The 18962-nt window shown below is 39.8% G+C and overlaps 1 protein-coding gene across 3 annotated transcripts; it reads left to right on the top strand.

The window, feature by feature from the left end:
- The first annotated feature begins 662 nt into the window (after window positions 1-662).
- usp48 (ubiquitin specific peptidase 48) lies at window positions 663-17470 on the top strand. 3 transcript variants are annotated; one of them, XM_054616951.1, is made up of 28 exons: window positions 663-897; window positions 1389-1526; window positions 2071-2191; window positions 2405-2546; window positions 3291-3418; window positions 3967-4091; window positions 5137-5245; window positions 5579-5712; window positions 5854-5939; window positions 6108-6287; window positions 6584-6721; window positions 6963-7112; window positions 7842-8042; window positions 9074-9185; window positions 9607-9746; window positions 11346-11420; window positions 11572-11696; window positions 12449-12571; window positions 12757-12818; window positions 13828-13938; window positions 14157-14287; window positions 14493-14599; window positions 14683-14790; window positions 15560-15742; window positions 15864-15989; window positions 16081-16129; window positions 16235-16261; window positions 16699-17470. In XM_054616951.1, the coding sequence occupies exons 2-28, from the start codon at window positions 1393-1395 to the stop codon at window positions 16719-16721; spliced, it is 3150 nt and encodes a 1049-aa protein (XP_054472926.1). In that variant the 5' UTR covers window positions 663-897; window positions 1389-1392; the 3' UTR covers window positions 16722-17470. The 3 variants fall into 3 exon arrangements, with proteins under 3 accessions (XP_054472926.1, XP_054472928.1, XP_054472927.1); XM_054616952.1 differs by lacking the exon at window positions 663-897 and adding an exon at window positions 948-1216; XM_054616953.1 differs by lacking the exons at window positions 14683-14790; window positions 15560-15742; window positions 15864-15989; ... (1 more) ...; window positions 16235-16261; window positions 16699-17470 and having other exon boundaries at window positions 14162-14287; window positions 14493-14582.
- Window positions 17471-18962: the final 1492 nt, after the last annotated feature.

The raw sequence follows: 18962 nt of genomic DNA, 5'->3' as shown, positions 1-18962 counted from the left end.
TCCCTTTCCCTATTTGGTATATACCAGTACATTTCCAACTGACATTTACATTTTTGAAATGAAAAAAAGAATGAATTGAGGAACCCTGGGAAATGTTACATTTGAATGTGCTCATTGTGTTTGTATTTTTAAGCAGTGCTGCATGCAACCGATTACTTCAGTTACACTTAAGGCTAGATAAGGTATGTTTGTAACATCCTGAGTCAATAAAATTTAACAGCATAGTTAGCCACCAACTTGAAAAGAGTCGCACATGTTTTCTGACTCTTCAACTTTTATAATGACCCATACAAACATAGACTTTGGCCACCTCTAGAATTAAAATAAATACACATGTTTGTGCACATTTACAAACTTGCTATGGATAAAAGCACCACATTGCAGACAGCTTTTCTTCAAGGAAATTGTTTAATATAAACTGTGATTTAACTATGTATTATTATCATAAATTAATTGTTATATGTTTTGATTTATCTAAATGTAGTTATTGGTCGTCCATATGAAAGACACCAGCAGTATTGACATCACAAGACATGAACAGAACTAAAACACACTTTTCATAAGGAAAATAAATGACAATAAACAAACTATTCAACAACACGTTTGACACATTCAAATATTTTATTCTCGAGACCACATAAAAAGGCATTTATAGTGCCAACATTGTTAATTCGGACAGGAAAGTGGACTCTGAAGGCTCCGCATGTATCCGACTGTTCCTTCCTCCAGTCACAACAAAGAGACGTCGACTACGTCACTTGTCGACGTCGTGTTGATTTTGAGCGGAGAAATAATTTATTTATAAATTGACGCAAGGGCGCTAAATCTAAAATAAACCGTGAATAAAATGTGAAAATACATGAAATATTTTTGGTGAAGCAGCTGCACGCATGAAAGGTTAGATCATATTCGAATTTAACACAATAAACTCGTTACGTTAGCGTCAGGTAGCGTTGGATTGAAAATGCAGTGGAAATGACTTGCTAACACTGCCGGTCGGACTAGCTACATTTTAGCTAGCTAGCTAACATTAGCACGAGGGTAGTCCTTACTCCTGTCGTTTTCCTGAAATAGTGTGTCGTGTTTTTTTGTATTTCAGTGTTCTGTTTATGGCGATGTGTGGGGCGATATGCTCACCTTTTCAATCCAATAGGGCAGTAAGGGCACTAATAAGCTAACAGTAGCTGCTAGGTTAAGTAGCACCACGTAGCTAACGGTAGGTTGCTTCGTAAGATCCGAGCTATGACATGGAAGAACTTATTTAGCCCCTGTTAGCCGGCTATGTTAGCATTGTTGGAAACAGTTTGGCTAACCTTAGGCCATAGCATTGTTGCTTTTTTCGACTTATATACGGGTTAGCTGACTGTGCGGTTGACGTTGTATCGCAGGACTATGGCGCCCCGCTTACAGCTGGAGAAAGCGGCCTGGCGTTGGGTGGAAACGGTGAAACCAGAAGAAATAAAGCAGGAGCATATCGAGCTAGCATATCGCGTCAATCTTCCGGCCTGCAACAGAGGAACCTGCAGGTAACGTTACGATATGAATTGTTATCTAATGTGTTTGGACAACGCATCCTTGTTGTGGTTGAATGTGCCAGTAAAGAATAGCACGAACAGATGTTTGATTTCATTTTAAAGTTGATGACTTAATGGCCGGCTCCACAGAAGGATGCTAATGTGCATTACAAGTCTGATTGTTTTCTTCCTTGTGGACAAGCCTTCGTAGCATGCAAGGCAGCTTTGTAGACTTTGTCTGAAAGGTCATGAAGATCCACTGCACATATTATTCGGCCCACCACAAAACAATGTAGATGATGGTAGACAAGAGGTCTCATAATTTAACACATATGCGTACTGTCGTAATGTTTCTGAACTTAAGCTTGCCCTGTGGCTTCCAACTGTAACTATAAAAGGGCGTGTAACTTTTCATGCAGGACATTATTCATCTGTTATTTATTATTTAAAGCAGTTGGAAATGGCATTTGTCTTTACACAATAAATAAATGCAGTTTCCTTCTTCTAAAGCAGTCATTGGAACATGAAGGTTAATAATCAGGACTTGCTCTTACAGGAGGAACTGCAAAGGGAATCCCAACTGTCTTGTGGGTATTGGTGAACAGGCTTGGCTTGGGGACATTGATGAAAATGCTTTCCACAATATTGATGACCCAAATTCAGAGCGTCGAGACAAGGTATTTCTTTAATTTGCCACACATACTGCATATTGTTTCCTCGCCTGCCTTTTTTCTCAGATCACACATCTGTTGTTGGTGAACTGCTGAAGACCTGGGAAGTTATCAAAAATGCCAGTGATAGAAGAATCTCTTAAGAGACAGTTTATCCTCTCTCTTTCCCTGTCTCTCCTGTCTCTGCCTCTGCCTCCCTCTGTCTCTGCCCCCTTCCAGAACACATTTGTTGGCCTGACCAACCTCGGTGCAACATGTTACGTCAACACATTCCTGCAAGTGTGGTTCCACAACCTGGAGCTGCGTAGGAGCCTCTATCAGTGCCACAATTCCCGAGCAGAGGAACACAATACTGACTCTGGTATAACTGGAAACTTCATACTGGGGATCCGCATGTTAAGCCGTATTTTGTGAAGTCATTTTTACTTTTTTGTGCATACGCTTAAAAAAGTGCATATATCGCCAGCTTTCACTGTCCCAGCCATTGACATTCAAGCTTTCTGATCCTGTGCTCAGTACTTATGAGTGCCAAATGTCAAATTCAAGACTGTTGTAGACTTAATTATCTAAACAAGCCAAAGGCAGAATTGATCAAATCGTTTACCAGAATGATGATTTATTGTATCCTGACAAACATAAGATAACAAATCAGGATAATGCAATATTGAACGTTTGGGCCTAAACCCAGCTAGAATAGAAACCACCATTTTAACCAATATGATATTAAGTTGTTTGACTATGTTATTGTGCTCTGTACCTATGGCTTATCTCTACACAACCATTGTAACCCACTCATATGCTTTTGATTAAATTTGCATACAGACATGCAAACTAACAGAGCAATAATAGCTATCTTGTTGAAAGTTATAACATCAAGATCTCAATGACGTTGGTTTAATTAATTTATTCGCACGTAGGAATAAGCAACCCCGAGTTTTTTTTTTTTTCAAATATTGTTAATATAAATGATTTCACAGGCCATTTACATAATGGCTTGTGTTTGAGTTTGAATGTGGCTAGTGTGACCCTGCAAACCCGTATTTTAGACCTTTTGAAGTGATGAAAGCATTTCATCCTCTCAGACAGACGTCTCTGTTTCTTTCAGAGTACGAGCCTCAGTCCATCTGTGAGCACCTGCAGTATCTGTTCGCACTCCTGCAGAACAGCAACAGAAAATACATCGACCCTTCAGGGCTGGTCAAAGCACTGGGCCTCGACACAGGACAGCAGCAGGTAAATCACTACATGAGTTTAGAAATACAGGGATGGTTTCACAGTTTGTTGAAAGATGATTGTGGATATTCCCTGGTTTAATCCCACATTGTGAAAATTGTGTTCAGAATTTTCTCTCTTGCGTCTCTGACTGTAGAACTGTGTATCATATCGCCTCAATACATAAATGGTCAAAAATATCGATCCTCAGAAGTTACCAGAGCCCAAAGTGATGTCTTAAAATTGGACCAACTGTCAAAAAACTGATTTTCAGGTGATTAACTCCATGAGACGATTAACCTACTATTAGTTTCAGGATTACACAGCACAATCCACACACATAATGGGAGTGACAGCATGTTTATTAGTGGATAGGTCTTTAAGACTTTTTTTTTTACATCGCATTGAATTCAAACTGTAAACTTCAATTGAAATCCTTTCCCCTCATTAAAGTTTTTTCTGATGTTGTATTCTGTACAGATTATAAAGCTGCCTGAGGCAAATTAGTGATTTGTGATATTGGGCTATATAAATGAAATTTACCTGACCTGAAACCTTTTTATTTGCAGGATGCCCAGGAGTTTTCAAAGCTCTTTTTGTCTCTATTGGAGGACACGCTGTCCAAGCAGAAGAACCCCAACCTGCAGAATGTCATCCAGCTGCAGTTCTGTGGACAGTTCTCCTACGTCACTGTGTAAGACTCTCAGGACTGAACCTGACACAAGTATTTATTTAAGTGAAAAAGTGCCACGATTAAGTGTTGGACATCAGAACTCCTCAAAATGGCGCAACTTGTATTTTCTTAACTGTGTGCTATTGCATCCAGACGCCAAAGTGAGATGACTTTTGATCACCGTTCTGTGATCGCAAACAGTGTGCTGTTTTGGCAGATAATGAGACTATATAATTAGCTTTTTTGTGAGTTTTTTAATTAATGTCCCATTTTAGTGTCCCATTACTGTATGAACATGTCTTGTACAAGGTGTCAACATCTGTGGCAGATACACCACATGTGCTGGCTTGATGTCAAATGAGTCCACTTGTTGCACTACTCTTCTTTGCTGGAGTATAAAAAAGGCTGCCGCTTTTGCAGCCTCACAAAAATACCAGCTAAATCTCAATTGTGAGTGAGACGTCAGGCCTTGGCTCATAACTGGGACTGTGGGTTGGCCTTTCTGTTTTTTTACATAAAGTAGGTTAATGATAATTTGGTTGTTTTTGTATGCGTTACAAGTTCCTCTTAGACTATCGTATATTTGACTTGGTCATGTCAGATGCAAAAATAAGGATTTAGGGGAACGTATAGGCTTTTTTATGAGGGAGTGAGAAGTTTTCTTGTTGCTCAGAGAGACATGCTATTCTTCTCTCTTAAGGGGTGTTTTTAAGTCTCTCTGTGTGGTTGTGCAACACTTTATCAGATGCGGTGCCAGTCAGAGGCTTGATTTAATAAAGGTTATGTTTTTATTCATTTGAAATTGGACCAGAATCATGCAGAGGCATACAGCTATTTTTTGTTGACTTTATTTTATGAGAAGAGTTGGAGGGATTCTAAGTATTCAGCCACATACAAATTGAAGTTCAGGACTCGCACCATATTGAATTTGAATCATTCATATTGAAATTGCATTAGAAACTAATCATTACTGCAAAAATGACTCCATCGACACAATCATTTTAGCCTATACAAAAAAGCCATTTTCTATGCTGAAATCTTTTATCTTGGTTTGGCTGTTTTCCAGCTGTAACGAGTGTGGACGATCATCTGCACTTCCGTCTCGATTCTACGAGCTGGAGCTGAACATCCAGGGCCACAAGAACCTCACCGAGTGTGTCACAGAGTTCCTGAAGGTAGCTTTCATTCCCTACATTCAGGGCTCTACGCCAATCTAGTGTTTATGGGACAGCTATTCTGCTGTGTTTCTATTCATTAGCGGGTAGATTGGCGGCATCCAAACAGACACAACTAGTTTCTTCCTTAGCTGCTTCAACAAATACCAAATCTTTGTTTCTCCACGTGACACACTTACCTTTGTAGGAACAACAAGAATTTGTCTGTGTCACTAAAACCCAGCGATGGTGAGGAACACTAAATGAACGTCTACATCCTCAGCTCTGATACATGTGTGTATTTTGTTGGTTCACAATGGTTACCTTTGTTGTGCCCTGCTCTCCACCTTGCAGGAGGAGAAGTTGGATGGGGATAACCGCTACTTCTGTGAGAGCTGTCAGACTAAACAGAGCGCCACCCGCAGGATCAGATTGCACAGCATTCCTCCAACCCTAAACCTGCAGCTCATGCGCTTCGTCTTTGATAGGTCAGCCATTGTTGCACAGAATGAGAAGTGCTTTATAATTGCTCATTTGGGAACATTCAATTTTGGATACATGTCAGAGCCATGTCATACTCTCTCATGGTATGAGAAGAGGGGTTTACTGAACCATGTTGTCTTCGCCAGACAAACAGGTCACAAGAAGAAGCTCAACACCTTTATCAGTTTTCCAGAGCAGCTGGACATGGCGCCTTTCTTGGAAGGAAAACCAGGTATTAGCAGTATGAATCTTTGTGACACACACACTCACACATTCTGCACTTTCCCTTCACCCTCAATGCATACTGACATGTGTCAGCTATACAGAAGATTTTGTTGATTACTCTTTGAAAAGTTATTTGGTTGATATTTGTGCGTCTTTGGACGGACTGTTCTTACAGACCAGAAGTGTGTTTATGAACTGAGTGCGGTGCTGATCCATCGGGGCATCAGTGCCTACTCAGGCCACTACATCGCCCATGTGAAGGACGCTCGTACCGGCGACTGGTACAAATTCAATGATGAAGAGATTGAGAAGATGGAAGGCAAGAAGCTGCAGCTTGGCATTGAGGAGGACATTGGTGAGTGATGCTAGTGGCACTGTATAGTACCAACTTCTTAATATCTTTAGCTACCTCATATTGTGTAATCTTGTAGCAGTCTTATTGTTAGACAGCATTATTTTGTAGAAAAAGGTTATTTTACTTTTTTTTTTTTTTTTAAACATACTTAAACCAGGTGAAATTTTCAACTTAAGTCAAGATTTGTTGAAAATGGATTAGGAGTCTAACCTTATACCCAACTGAGGTTCATGTCTGTATGTGTATACACTTTCTCAAAGTTGGTACTCTTCTTTCTTTGTGTTCTTGGTCACAAGCTGAGACAGTGAAGTCCCAGGCACGAAAGCCAAAGTGCAGTAAAGGCTACCACTGCTCCCGAAATGCCTACATGCTGGTGTATAAGGTCCAGGAAGAGGAGAATACAGATCACTCCTGGACCAACGTCGAGGTGCCAGGTGAGAAGTAAAATTTTAACTAATTCATCCAAGTTTTTGTTTAATGGGTCCTTTAATCATTGACGGAAGCAAAGATGGCAGCCAGATCAGAAGCTACGTTCCTTCCTGGTTTCTATTTTTGTTTGTGTCAAGGAATTTAGGTATGACATGAGAAACATTGTTATTATATAAAAATTACACCTACAGTCTGGTCCAACTCGCCTTGTTTGATGGTTTCTTTTACCTCTGTCCCGGCTCCCAGCCTTCCTTCAGAGGCTGGTGGACCAAGACAACCACAAATTTGAGGAGTGGTGCAATGAAATGGCTGACATGAGAAAACAGAGCGTGGACAAGGGCAAAGCCAAGCATGAGGAGGTGAAGGAGCTCTACGAGCTTTTACCCGCAAGAGACGGTCGGTAAAAACATTCCCGAATCACCCACAGTCCACTTAACAGAAAGACTAAAGCGAGTGTACATGTTTGTTGTGACTCCAGTTAAGACAGTATAAATAAGGGACAGTCAAAGTGATGTTTTTTTTGTTGCTAATCTTGTACAACAGCTCCCCTGTCCATAGTAATACTGCAAGTACAATACCTCACTGAACCAGGACCATTGGCCAAACTGTGTCTTGATGTGAAATGTTAGAATGATACCAACAGTTTCCAGTGTTAGAGTTACAAAAGAAGTCATGTGTTGATCAAAACTAGTAGTTTGATTCCATAAAATTACCATACTTAACATGTGTTAATATATGGATATGTGAGGGATATGCACAGAAAGCAGATGTTATCACAGAATGGTGGAAGGCAATATGACCTAAAACCTATATCAGATTGTTTGGGGGGTTTTGCGATGAAGGTGTTGATTCTACCATTGTTTTAATGTAAGGGATCATATTTTGAAAAAGGAAAAAAACATCAAAGAAAAATAATTAGGAATGAAAATGAGGTATAGACCTACATGTGTTTTGTGAGGAGTAATGTGAATGTAATGTGATTCATTCAGTTAATAGCAACAGCCATGCTGTTGTTTTGAGTTAACTGTATTGCTGAGCAACCTGGATGTCAGCAATACAGAATATTTGAAGAAAAAAAACCTTGTCTCTTAATGTTTGATGTGTCTCTCTGCTTTCCCCCCTCAGGCGAGCCGTATGAGTTTATCCCCCTGGACTGGTTGAAGAAGTGGCTAGAGGACTCCACTGCCACAAAAGAGATCGACAACTCCCTCTTTCTTTGTTCTCACGGCAAACTGCACCCAGACAAGGTGGCAGATTCCAAGAGGGTTTCCCTTCAAGCTGCTCAGGTCCTCTATGAGCGCTACAGTGGAGGGCCGAGGATGGACGGTGAGTCAAATGGAGGGTTTGCGCTCTTCTCAAATCAAGAGCCTCATGCTTCATGCTTCAGATTCATTAGTCACACAGAATTAGGTATCACAATGATTTCTACTCTAAAAGGCTAAAGGTTCTGAAAATCATCTAACCAAACATTACGCATGTAATCAACTTTGCTTAGCTTTAAACATCCTTTAGTTGTATGAGGTGTGTGTGTGAGACTTAAAGGGTGAGCCTGTATTATAGCACTTTTTAATGTTTTGGACATTGAACGACTCCTGTTTGACATAAATAACATCAGTGTAAACATGCTGTGCACCATACAACACTGAGCCAGTTCTTTTATCACAACCTACAAATCCCTTTATCAATGATAACAAAGACTCATCTTCTGACAACAGTGAACTCCTAGGGTTTGTTATTTTAGATGATGCGCACAATACAAGGTCTAGGATGGGTTGTCTGCAGGCTGTTCACTATAACTTTTCACTATTTCTGTCATTTTAGGAAATACTGTAGTTGTCAGTAAGAATGGAACTTTGTGCTCAAAACATATCTTAATCCATAGATACAGCGGGTAAAATAAGTATTGAACACGTCACCATTTTTCTCAGTAAATATATTTCTAAAGGTGCTATTGACATGAAATTTTCACCAGATGTCGGTAACAACCCAACCAAACAAATAAGTTATGTGTAATCAAATGGAATGACAGGGAAAAAGTATTGAAGTATTGCCTTTTTGCACCTCCCTTTCTTCATGTGTTCAATACTTTTTCCCTGTGTCATTCCATTCTATTACACATAACTTAATTTCTGAACTTATTTGTTTGGTTTTCTTTGTATGTATGGATTACTTGGGTTGTTACCGACATCTGATGAAAATTTCATGTCAATAGCACCTTTAGAAATATATTTACTGAGTAAAATGGTGACGTGTTCAATACTTATTTTACCCGCTGTATGTCTTATCCTGACTTCATCTAAAACCACAATATTTTTCTTCTCAATTTTAAAATATCCCACTTATGTTTGTTTGTTCAGGCTCCTCTCTGTGTAGAGAGTGTGTTGGCCAGCGCTGCAGAGTGCTGCGGCTGAAGAACCAGCTCAATGAAGACTACAAGGAAGTGACCAACCTGGTAAAACGCACCCTCAGGTAAAGAAAAAAAGGATTCTGGTGTTGTGCATCAAGTCTCGATCATAATTCATTTTACAAAAACTAAAGATGTCAGTGAATATTCTTGGTTTGGAACGGATAGTCAAAGTCTTTTTTGGTCCATTTTGAAAGCCCTAAGCCATAAGGAACGTAACATTAAAGTCTTTTCAGTGTTATATAGCCCATTTCTGAAACGGATAAAGAATCCATTCCCTTGTGTTGTTGCAGCTGACAATACATGATCCAGAAGGAAGCAAAGTGGTCTCTAAATATGAGCAAAGTCAATAAGGGGTATTTCAGAACAAGTTTTCTGGGGAAAAAAAAAACTCCATAAGAGAGAACTGAAGTCCTCAAGGGGCCATAGATAATTGCTGTTTAATCTAATCATAGGTATTTATCAGTGTGTGTCTCTATCTCTCAGCGGTGAGGGTTACTGGGTGGGCAAAGCATCTCTGCGTAGCTGGAGGCAGTTGGCTTTAGAACAGCTGGAGGAGGATGAACACGAAACCAAACACAGCAATGGCCAGACCAATGGACAGGGACCACACAACAACAGCAAAGGTAGGAGGAATGGCTGGGGTTTCATCTAGTTTCTTTTTTAATCTGTCATATGCTGGTATTGCATCTAGAACCTGTCGTTTCAACTTGATTTTTGAAGTCAGTATGATAATGTTTATCTCAGCATACATTTTGTGGAAACCTAGTTTATGTGATTTATAGGAAACTGCGTACACAATGCTCACTGTAAGACTAGCAAGACTTAAAGTCTAGGGTGATGCTAGCAGTTGAATTAGCATGAACTCACAGCTGACAGATGGGAATGTCATTAGTTTTGCAGGTATTTGGTGATAAACCAAAATGTAATCTTCACTTCAAGTTGCTAGATGAAAAGTTAAAGGTTACCCAAAGTGATTACTTTGCATTCGGAGGGGAACATGAATGTGTTTAACAAATTCCATGGACATCCATTTTGTGTTGTTGTGACCTTTCACACAAGACTTCAGGGGTGGTAGAGGATCCTCTTACCTACCACATTTCATTACACTCCATCTAGTAGAATACTTTGACGATACCATGTCATTTTCTGTAGCAACCCCATTAGGTCAAAGTCAGATTCTTCCTCTGGACATATACATAACTGTACAAAAGTTCATGGCAATCCGTCCAGTAGTTGTTGTCATTTCAGTCTAGGGAAGAGTAATGGACTGACCAACATTGCTATCCCTTCAAGCTAGCGTATCTAAAAATGTGAAGGCAATTATATTTTTTAAAAAGACACTGGCTGAGTCACATCCACTCAGTTAATGTTTGTTTTCCTTGTATTTTAGTATGAAATACAGGTAGCATCTCCTCTGAAACGTTAAAGGTTATAATGAACATTATCATGAAGACAATTTTTTTTTTTTTTAAATACATCCACAGAGCTTTAGAAAGGTGCTGCACCAAGCTTACCAACCCCAAGTGTTCACTGAAAAAAAGAAATGATGATAGTGAATAAAAATTTTTTTCAAAATTTGACGTGTCCAAAATGAATGTTTATATCTTTGGAAGATAGCTGACGTTTGGTTGCTGCTTCTAACAAGGCTAATGAGCACCAAGCTTACCAACCCCAAGTGTTCACTGACAAAAGGAGGCTGCCCCTGACACTGGTGTCTGACTGCTCTCATCAGGCTGCAGCATACGTGAATATTTATCACTGCAGCAACAACTGACTTTAACTCATAGACGCTATCTTAGCTTAATTGTCAGAACAACTATATCGCATGAAGTAACAATTTGGCATATTACAAATCTACGACAAACAGCAGCCATAGTCCTTAAATCCTCAACTAATGCTTATCACTGGTTAGATTGTCATGAGAAAAAGAACAGCCTCAATCCCTGAGAAACTACGTTAGCATAAGCAACGGTTGCATCCAGTTACAATACAATAATAGTTCCCTGAAACAGTATGTGTACCTCGAATAGCTATACTTACCACATAGTTGCTCTTTAAGTAAAGTGGCACACTCCTACATACATCTTTGACAGAACTGGCGACCACTTGATGTGAAGTGAATGCAGTGGAACTTGGGAGGGAGCGTGGGACATCTAGTGGCTGAATGTTGTAAATGTTATCAGAAGCATCATTAACTTTCATAGGGAATTGTTTGATTGTAGATTTCGGCTCAGAGCTCTCAGAGGGCAATGGGGACGAGATGAAGACCTTCAATGAAGACATTGTCTGCGTTCACGGTACTGTCCCATCATCAGCATCTAGAATGATGTTACAGAATACTTTTAACATAGAACTTTCACAGTTTTGAAACCAAAACAGTTTTCCTTACATTATTACATACCACCCATAATGTTAGCTCTTAAATGTGTATGTTTGTTCCTGCTGTAGGGGCTCTGAGTATTTTGGAGACCGAACGAAAGCTGGTATCATCTGAAGTTTGGACCAAGCTGAGGGAATATTTCCCCAAAGCTCCAGAATTCACCCAAATCCAAGAGTCCTGTCAGCAGTGCCTGGTGAGTAGACCATGACAAACCATCCAGTGTTGCACTACACTGATTCCTCACTAGCATCTCACATCTTTTAATAATACCCCCACGTCTGCACTGTATTCTCAAAAGTATTTCTGTTAGCCTGCATTGAAGTTTGAAGTGTAAATGTGGTATTGCTCACAGTGCACAGCCGTCCAGCCGTAGGTGCCTCTGGTGTAACTGCCACGGCAACACTAGATGGACACCTAAAGACTGGAAGTGTTTAATTACATAGCCCATAATCATTGTGTTTACAATCTTTGACTCACGTTGTGATACAGAGGGTCAGTGGGCCCCTTTGCCTTGTTTGCTGCGCGGCCATGAATAGCTGCAGTAATCCTGTTTATGTGCTTTGGTTCACTGTGATAGAGAGCAGCGATGCCAGAAGGTTTGCAGTGGAGACTGAGACTTTTTCAACTGCCTTCATGGTCAACAATCTCCAACAACATCAGAAACTTTTAGGAGTAAACAAGTTGACCAATCACAGTTCTTGTGCTCTCCAAGTATCACCTGATGTGTACCTATACTTTTGAGGAGGTGCACTTAAGTTACGACAGCTGTGTGAATATTCTCTGTTGATGCCCTGTGACCCCTTAAACGTGGAACTGTAATCAACCAAAGTGGATGAAAGCTATAGCCAGACAGCAGGCACAGAGAGGAATGAGTCAAGGAGTCCACCATAGAATAGGTGTGTCTTCATAATTGTGGATTAGAATGTTTCCTCCCTGTGTGTGCAGACCTTAGAGCAGGAAGAAAAGGACAATGAGGCGGTGAGTAAGATGATGGCCCTGGACCAGAAGAACCAACTGCTCAACCTCTTCCATGAGAAGAACCGGCCAACACTCAACAAGTGGCCTCAGGTAGACACAAAGCCAAGCACTCATCTGTCAGGCTGCCAGAGTCACGGAACCTCTTCACACCAATGCAGTTGTTAGAAAAAGAGGCCGAATGTAACCAGAAAGTTATTAAGACTAGGACACACACACACAAAAAACAACTGTGGTTCAGGTAAATACAGTAAATCGTCTCATGTTTCTCTCGCCAGGGCACAGATGTACTCTACATAGTCCCTCTGTTTTTTGTGGATGAGTGGAAAAAATTCATCAGGTATGTTTGTTTCAAAAAACAAGTGGAATGAACAAAGTAATATTCCTGTTTGTTGTAACAATGTCAAAGTAGTAGTAGTTTGGACTGTATTCTCTTGGGGAACAGGGTCGGCCTTCCATGAAAGGATTTAGTAAAAAGACGAATTTGGCATGAATATCAGAATTCACTGGTAATGACTTAAATTGATAGTCTTGGAGTTTTGAATTGGGGTTGTATGGGGTTCTTAGCTATAGTCAGTGTGTTCGGTTGATGGCGATCAGCACTCCGTCAGTTTGTAGAAGCAGACAGGAGTACCACCACAGGACTAAAGTCATGTACTGTTGTGGATGGGGACAGCAGCAAACTCTATTTAAGACCCCAAAAAGAATAAACATCAGTTGAAGTCCACGCAATATTTAGAATATTTTTCCAACATGGAACTCAACTGAAGAGAAACTTTTCAATACTGTTTTTGGTCAACTGAGTCTTATGAGAGAGCATAGTAAGTTTCACTTCCAGTTCATGTCACTGTAGGAAAAGGCTATCTGACAGCAAGATAAAGCCTTGAGAATATTCTAAATATAGCGTACACTTAAACAGGTATTGATTTTTTTAGGTGGGCCTTTCTTTGGGATGTCTAAATAGGTTTTGCTGCTGCCCCCAACTACAGCAATACATTACTTTCCTCCTATACTTCTACTCATGTCTATTTCTCAAAACGCCATCTACTGTAGGTAATACACTGTCTATGTAGAAGAAGCTCATACAGTCCCACTTCAAAACATCCCCTTAAACCAATTGAATGTATTACGTTTGCATTAAATTGGACCTTTTTGTTTTTTGAGTTGTCCAGTCCCTAATGATTCTGAATATGACTGTAAAATTGCACTTGGAAGAAGATGGCTTTCAGGGCTTTCTGCCAGAAATCTTCCTAGGTTAAGGGAGTTTGGGGTTCAAATAAAACCTTTTCTGGAAGAAATGTTAAACTTTCAAATTATAATTTTCTCCAATCTATGTATGTATTTCAAAGGAGGCCCACTAAATCTTCGCCAGTGTCTAATGTGGGCAACACTCTGCTGCTGTGTCCCCACGGAGGCTTCATGTTCACCTACGACTCGCTCATCAATGGAGATGCACAACAGTGAGTTCTGCTTATTTATATACTATATCTAATATATTTCTAACAGTATATTAAAAATGGAACAGCAATTACACTTTGCTGTCCATTCTAACTCATACTAATAATGTGGGTGCTGAGCAAAATACGGTGGAGCGGCTTGTCACCTAAACCTTGATAACCTGAGCCGGTGTGTTACTGACGCTGCTGTGGTCTCATGTTGTGCTGTTTGTCCTGCACAGTGTAGCTCTGCTCTGGCCCAGCGAATGGGAAGTGATCAGCAGGCTCTTCATTGTAGACCAGCCAATCTCCATCCACTGCTTCAAGGAGACAACATTGAATGGTCCCACCACACAGTACACTACTCAGCCTGGTAAGAGGTCAAAGTTAGAGAATATGGTTCACCTCACATATTCACGGCTTCCAATATTTTTACAGTGATTAAAAAGTATCAAAATGCGCCAGTCGAAACACCCCTACGGTTTGATATATTTTGGGTAGATGGTGCTTTGACCTTTTTTGGCTTCTCAGCGTCCTTGATTTCTTTGATATTGATGTGATGCATGTTCATGTGTCAGATATATGTTGGGAGTGCAGAGAGAGCTTCCTCTTCCAGCAGCAGAGGGACCTCAGAGAGTACACCCAAGCCACCATCTACATCCGCAAAGTCATCGAAGACCAAATGGTATGAAAAAGAAAATAACTGTATTTTTTCACATTATGTCGGAAATGAGATCCACGGAATTCAAATTGTTGTCCTTTGCACAGATGATCAAAGACGCAGCTCCGGAGATGAACGCCAGCAGCTCTGAGGCTGAGGAGGAGAAGGAAGAAATTCCAAAGATGGACGAAGAAAAGGACCGAGATTTCAGCCAGGTAAGTCCATTTACCCACTGTAGCCATCGTAACAGTAGTTAATAGGGATGCCCCCCGAAACACGGTTCTAAACAGGAACCGGTTTTAAATGAGTTAAACCCAAAGTATTGATGCGGTCCAGAGTTACCGGTTCTGCTATTGGTACTTTAGAAGTTCCAGAGTGAGATGTCCTGTCTGAAATGTCCTCTCTTTGTCTTTGTGCTTTACATTTTACTCCAGTAGATGCTGGAAACTCTTGTTGTATCAAACTCAATAAAACCCTCACAAGTTAAGGGAGGAAACATCAGCAGTTTATCACAACATCTGTACAACAAGCAGAACATCAATCTGCAGAAATGATTAGTGTTCTACTGTTTGGAGATCAGCCGTCCATCCTAACAACTTCAACCATCCATTATTGTTCATTTTTCTGCTCTTTGACTGCAGCTGTTGTCTTTCCTCTCTCAGCATCATTTCTGGATTCCTTTGGTTTATACTTGTGTTCCTGATGTGTGCAGTGTGAATTAATGAAGAGGAAAAAAACAAATTAATAATAATAGTAGTAGGAGGAGGAGTATCAATAGCCAGTTGACAGAGTAACAGCTGACAGTCAAATCAGTAGAACTAATACAAGTAGCAGTGTACACAGCTTAGCTTCATGTTTGATCATTCTTGGTTTCATCTAAAACCTCTTTCTTGACTTTTTTTGATGTGAGCAAAGATGAAGAACAGAGCATTGTCAGCCCCAATAGCTAATATCATCAAGCTCTATCACACAACTTCCTTTCAGTCACAAGATGGTGCTAAGCGGCTAAAGTTGAGCGACGACGGCACAGCATCAGCAGCCGCAGCTCCAGTGACCAACGTGACCAAACTAGGCGGAATCCGGAGAAGCACACGGCACAGGAAACTCAGAGGGGAGAAAGCCCTCATCGTTTCAGCTAACCAGACACTTAAAGAGCTGAAGATACAGGTGAGAGCTCCGGATGTCTGGATGCAAGCCTGAAGCCTTGATCTGTTTGTAGTAGAAGTAATGGAATTACTGTGTAGTCTGTATTCACAAAGCTGACTGTGCTGTGCTTCTGACCCTGTAGATTATGCACGCCTTCTCCGTGGCTCCGTTTGACCAGAACCTCTCCATTGATGGAAAGAGTCTGACAGACGACTTGGCCACACTGGGAAGTCTGGGCGTCATCCCTGAAAGCATCATCTGTCTAAAGGTACTTTGACATAGAAATCTAAACCACCGCATCAGATCTTTATGGTGATTACAGACATGTTCCCTTCAATTTCAATTTGGTTTCCTAACAGGCCGATGAGCCAATAGCAGACTACGCTGCAATGGATGATGTCTATCAAGGTAAATGCTGTTACCTTCACCACCTTTTTATTATGTTTACTTTGGGAAAAGCTTAATTATGACTGTTTCTCATCTTCTTCTTCTCCTCATCTTCTTCATTCACAGTGAGAATGCCTGAAGAGGGATTTAAAGGTGAGCACACATTTTCTACATTTGTTTTCAACAAATTGTTATTTTGGTTTTTTCCCCACCCAGCAGGAAGTTAACATCTCTATTGTCCACTGTAATGCATTAAAACACAGAGGGACTGCCCCAATAATGAAATTCACCTCATTACTCTATTAAGTGAGATGTGGGCATCAATCTGGAGGTCTGGAACCAAGCTAGGGAGCGACGGGCAATACACCTATAACATAGTGTTCTTATGGATCTTGCTTCAGCGCAGACTTTCCAATTCACACCTTATAATAGTCTCTCCTCGTGAAGGATTTGATCGTTTTGATAAGACAAGCACAGGAAGTTGATTATTCATAATCAGATAATCTGGAGAATTAAATTTGTTTTTACTTTTTGGAAGAAAGTATGTTTTGGTTCTGATTTGACCTTATCATTTCTGTTTTCCGCTGCAGGCACTGGGCTTCTGGGGCACTGAGGAAAGCTTGAATTGGACAGATGACCGATGGGAATTTTAAAAGAAAAAGGCTTGAATTTGTCAAGTGTGCATATATTTATATATATATATATATATATATATATATATATATATATATATATATATATATATATAAGTGCTTTAATTTGTTGTTTTTTTTACATTTTGAGTAGGCTTTCTTTAATGAAACTGTGACTATGTTGCAAAGCCGCTGTTTTCTCTACATAAGGTTAGCTGGCCTTTGATATTTAAAACTCCTAATCATTCTGAAGGACTGTGTGGTAGTGGGTCTGACGCATTCTGAAGCTTGGCTTCAGTCTACTGTTGCTCAGAGAAATGGGCTTTGTTTTGACTCTTTTAAATTATGGCAGGAGATAAATTGAAGATGTTTTTTCTTTCCATTATGTGGAAGCTTTGGAAGCTGTGTTCTCACTGCAGAGTTTTCAGGTTTGTCGAAAGAATGCACGAGTAACTGTCAACTATTACAAATATAACTGCTCTTAAATGTTAGAACATTTATTACCTCTACAGCAAATCTATATCCGTATACTCCATGTGGCGTTTAGAGATATACATAGCTACACGGTATGTATAGGCTGATTCCTGCAGACGTTTCAGCAGTGCAAACCTCGAGAGTTGGAAGTGAGAGACAGAATGCAAGCAGTGATGTGTCCTGTTCTTTTCACTGTTATTTCTTATGGACAATAAAGTTATTTTCAAAGCACCTTGTCCTCACATACACGTCATTATTCCATTCACAAATTGTCAGTGTTTATTCAAGTAACTGAAGTGACATTGGATTATTGCAGTCCTGTGAAGGCCAGTACCTTATGCAACATCCACATATATTAAAAAATATATTATTAATGAAGTAGTCACAGTTATTACATAAGTGTCATCCTCTTCAAATAACAGAAAATGGACAGCTGCACAAATGTGAAAATGGAGTGTTGACATATATAATTTACACATGTTCAAACAGCCATTTGTAGAACATAATATATGTTGATTTATTTTAATACATTTCTTTTGATTTTGGGGGAGTAGAAAAAGTGAATAACTTGGTCCTAATTTGAACATGATCAGTTTTAGAAAACTCCAACAACAGATATTTTCTTCTAGTGTGGGCAGAGAAACGTTCCAGAATGAGAGCAGCTCTAATGATTTTTATTACTACATCTATCGCCATCAAGTTCTTCAAGTTCATTTTATCCTATCATCCGGAAGCTTAAAGCACTCACTTTAGAAAAAACACATTTCAAGAATATTATCTGCAAATTATGAAAAATGTTTTCATGGAGGAAAAAAGATCTGCTGATTCTGATTTAACATTTCTGAACTTTGGGTCAAAATTCGGATTTCTTGTTTTCCATTCTTTCTACAAAACTCATTGACCAGTCAATGTTTTGTTTTCATTGGTGGGGGGCCTTCAGTGTCCCTTGCTTCTGTTGGCTAATTTCTCTACCTCCTAATATCAGACATTTCCCATGTGTCTTTGCGGTCGGTGCAGTTTACTGCAAACCAACTCTGTGTCGTCTAAGCGTTAGAGCTTAGCTCTGCTAGAAACCCGTGAAGAGTGGTACTTTATGCCTCATAGTTGCCCTCACGTCTCTGTCATGACGTTGCACAGAAATGTTATGAAAATCATAATATATTTACTGAAACAGTAATCAATGTATAAGGACTATATTGTGTGTCCCTGACCCTCACATCGGCACAGAAAAAACTCACCTTAAAATTAATTTACAGGGAGAAAAAAGGAAGAAACCTATGGGAGAGCGACAGATCCTTCTCCCAGGATGGACAGAATGCAATAGATGTCATGTACAGAATGAACAACATAACAGAGTTACAACACATTCAATGTATATGACATGATATATATATGATGATTCATATAATAAGAGTAGTAAACAGAGTCACAAAGGAAAAAATGAAAACTACTTATAATAACCGCAGCAATGAATATAGTAGAATTATAATAATGATATAGGGAATAGTAATAGTAATGTGACTAATAATAATAATGGTAGTAGCAGTGGGTGTCAGCAGGGCCACAGCAGGAGGCACGACCATAGTCCAGGTACCACAACGATTCATGGAAACCTGCGAGGCGAGAAAGCAAAAGGCTTCAGAAGCGAAGCCAATGAGCGTAATGGTACAGGGAATAGTAATAGTAATACGACATATCATTTTTTTGATCTGCCTTAATTCCTTAAGCTTCTTTTAGTTGTTTAATTA

Source organism: Anoplopoma fimbria, chromosome 17 (genome assembly GCF_027596085.1).
Source record: "Anoplopoma fimbria isolate UVic2021 breed Golden Eagle Sablefish chromosome 17, Afim_UVic_2022, whole genome shotgun sequence".
Lineage (NCBI taxonomy): Eukaryota > Metazoa > Chordata > Actinopteri > Perciformes > Anoplopomatidae > Anoplopoma > Anoplopoma fimbria.
The sequence above is the reverse complement of the archived record's forward strand: the minus strand, read 5'-3'. Positions and strand labels throughout refer to the sequence as shown.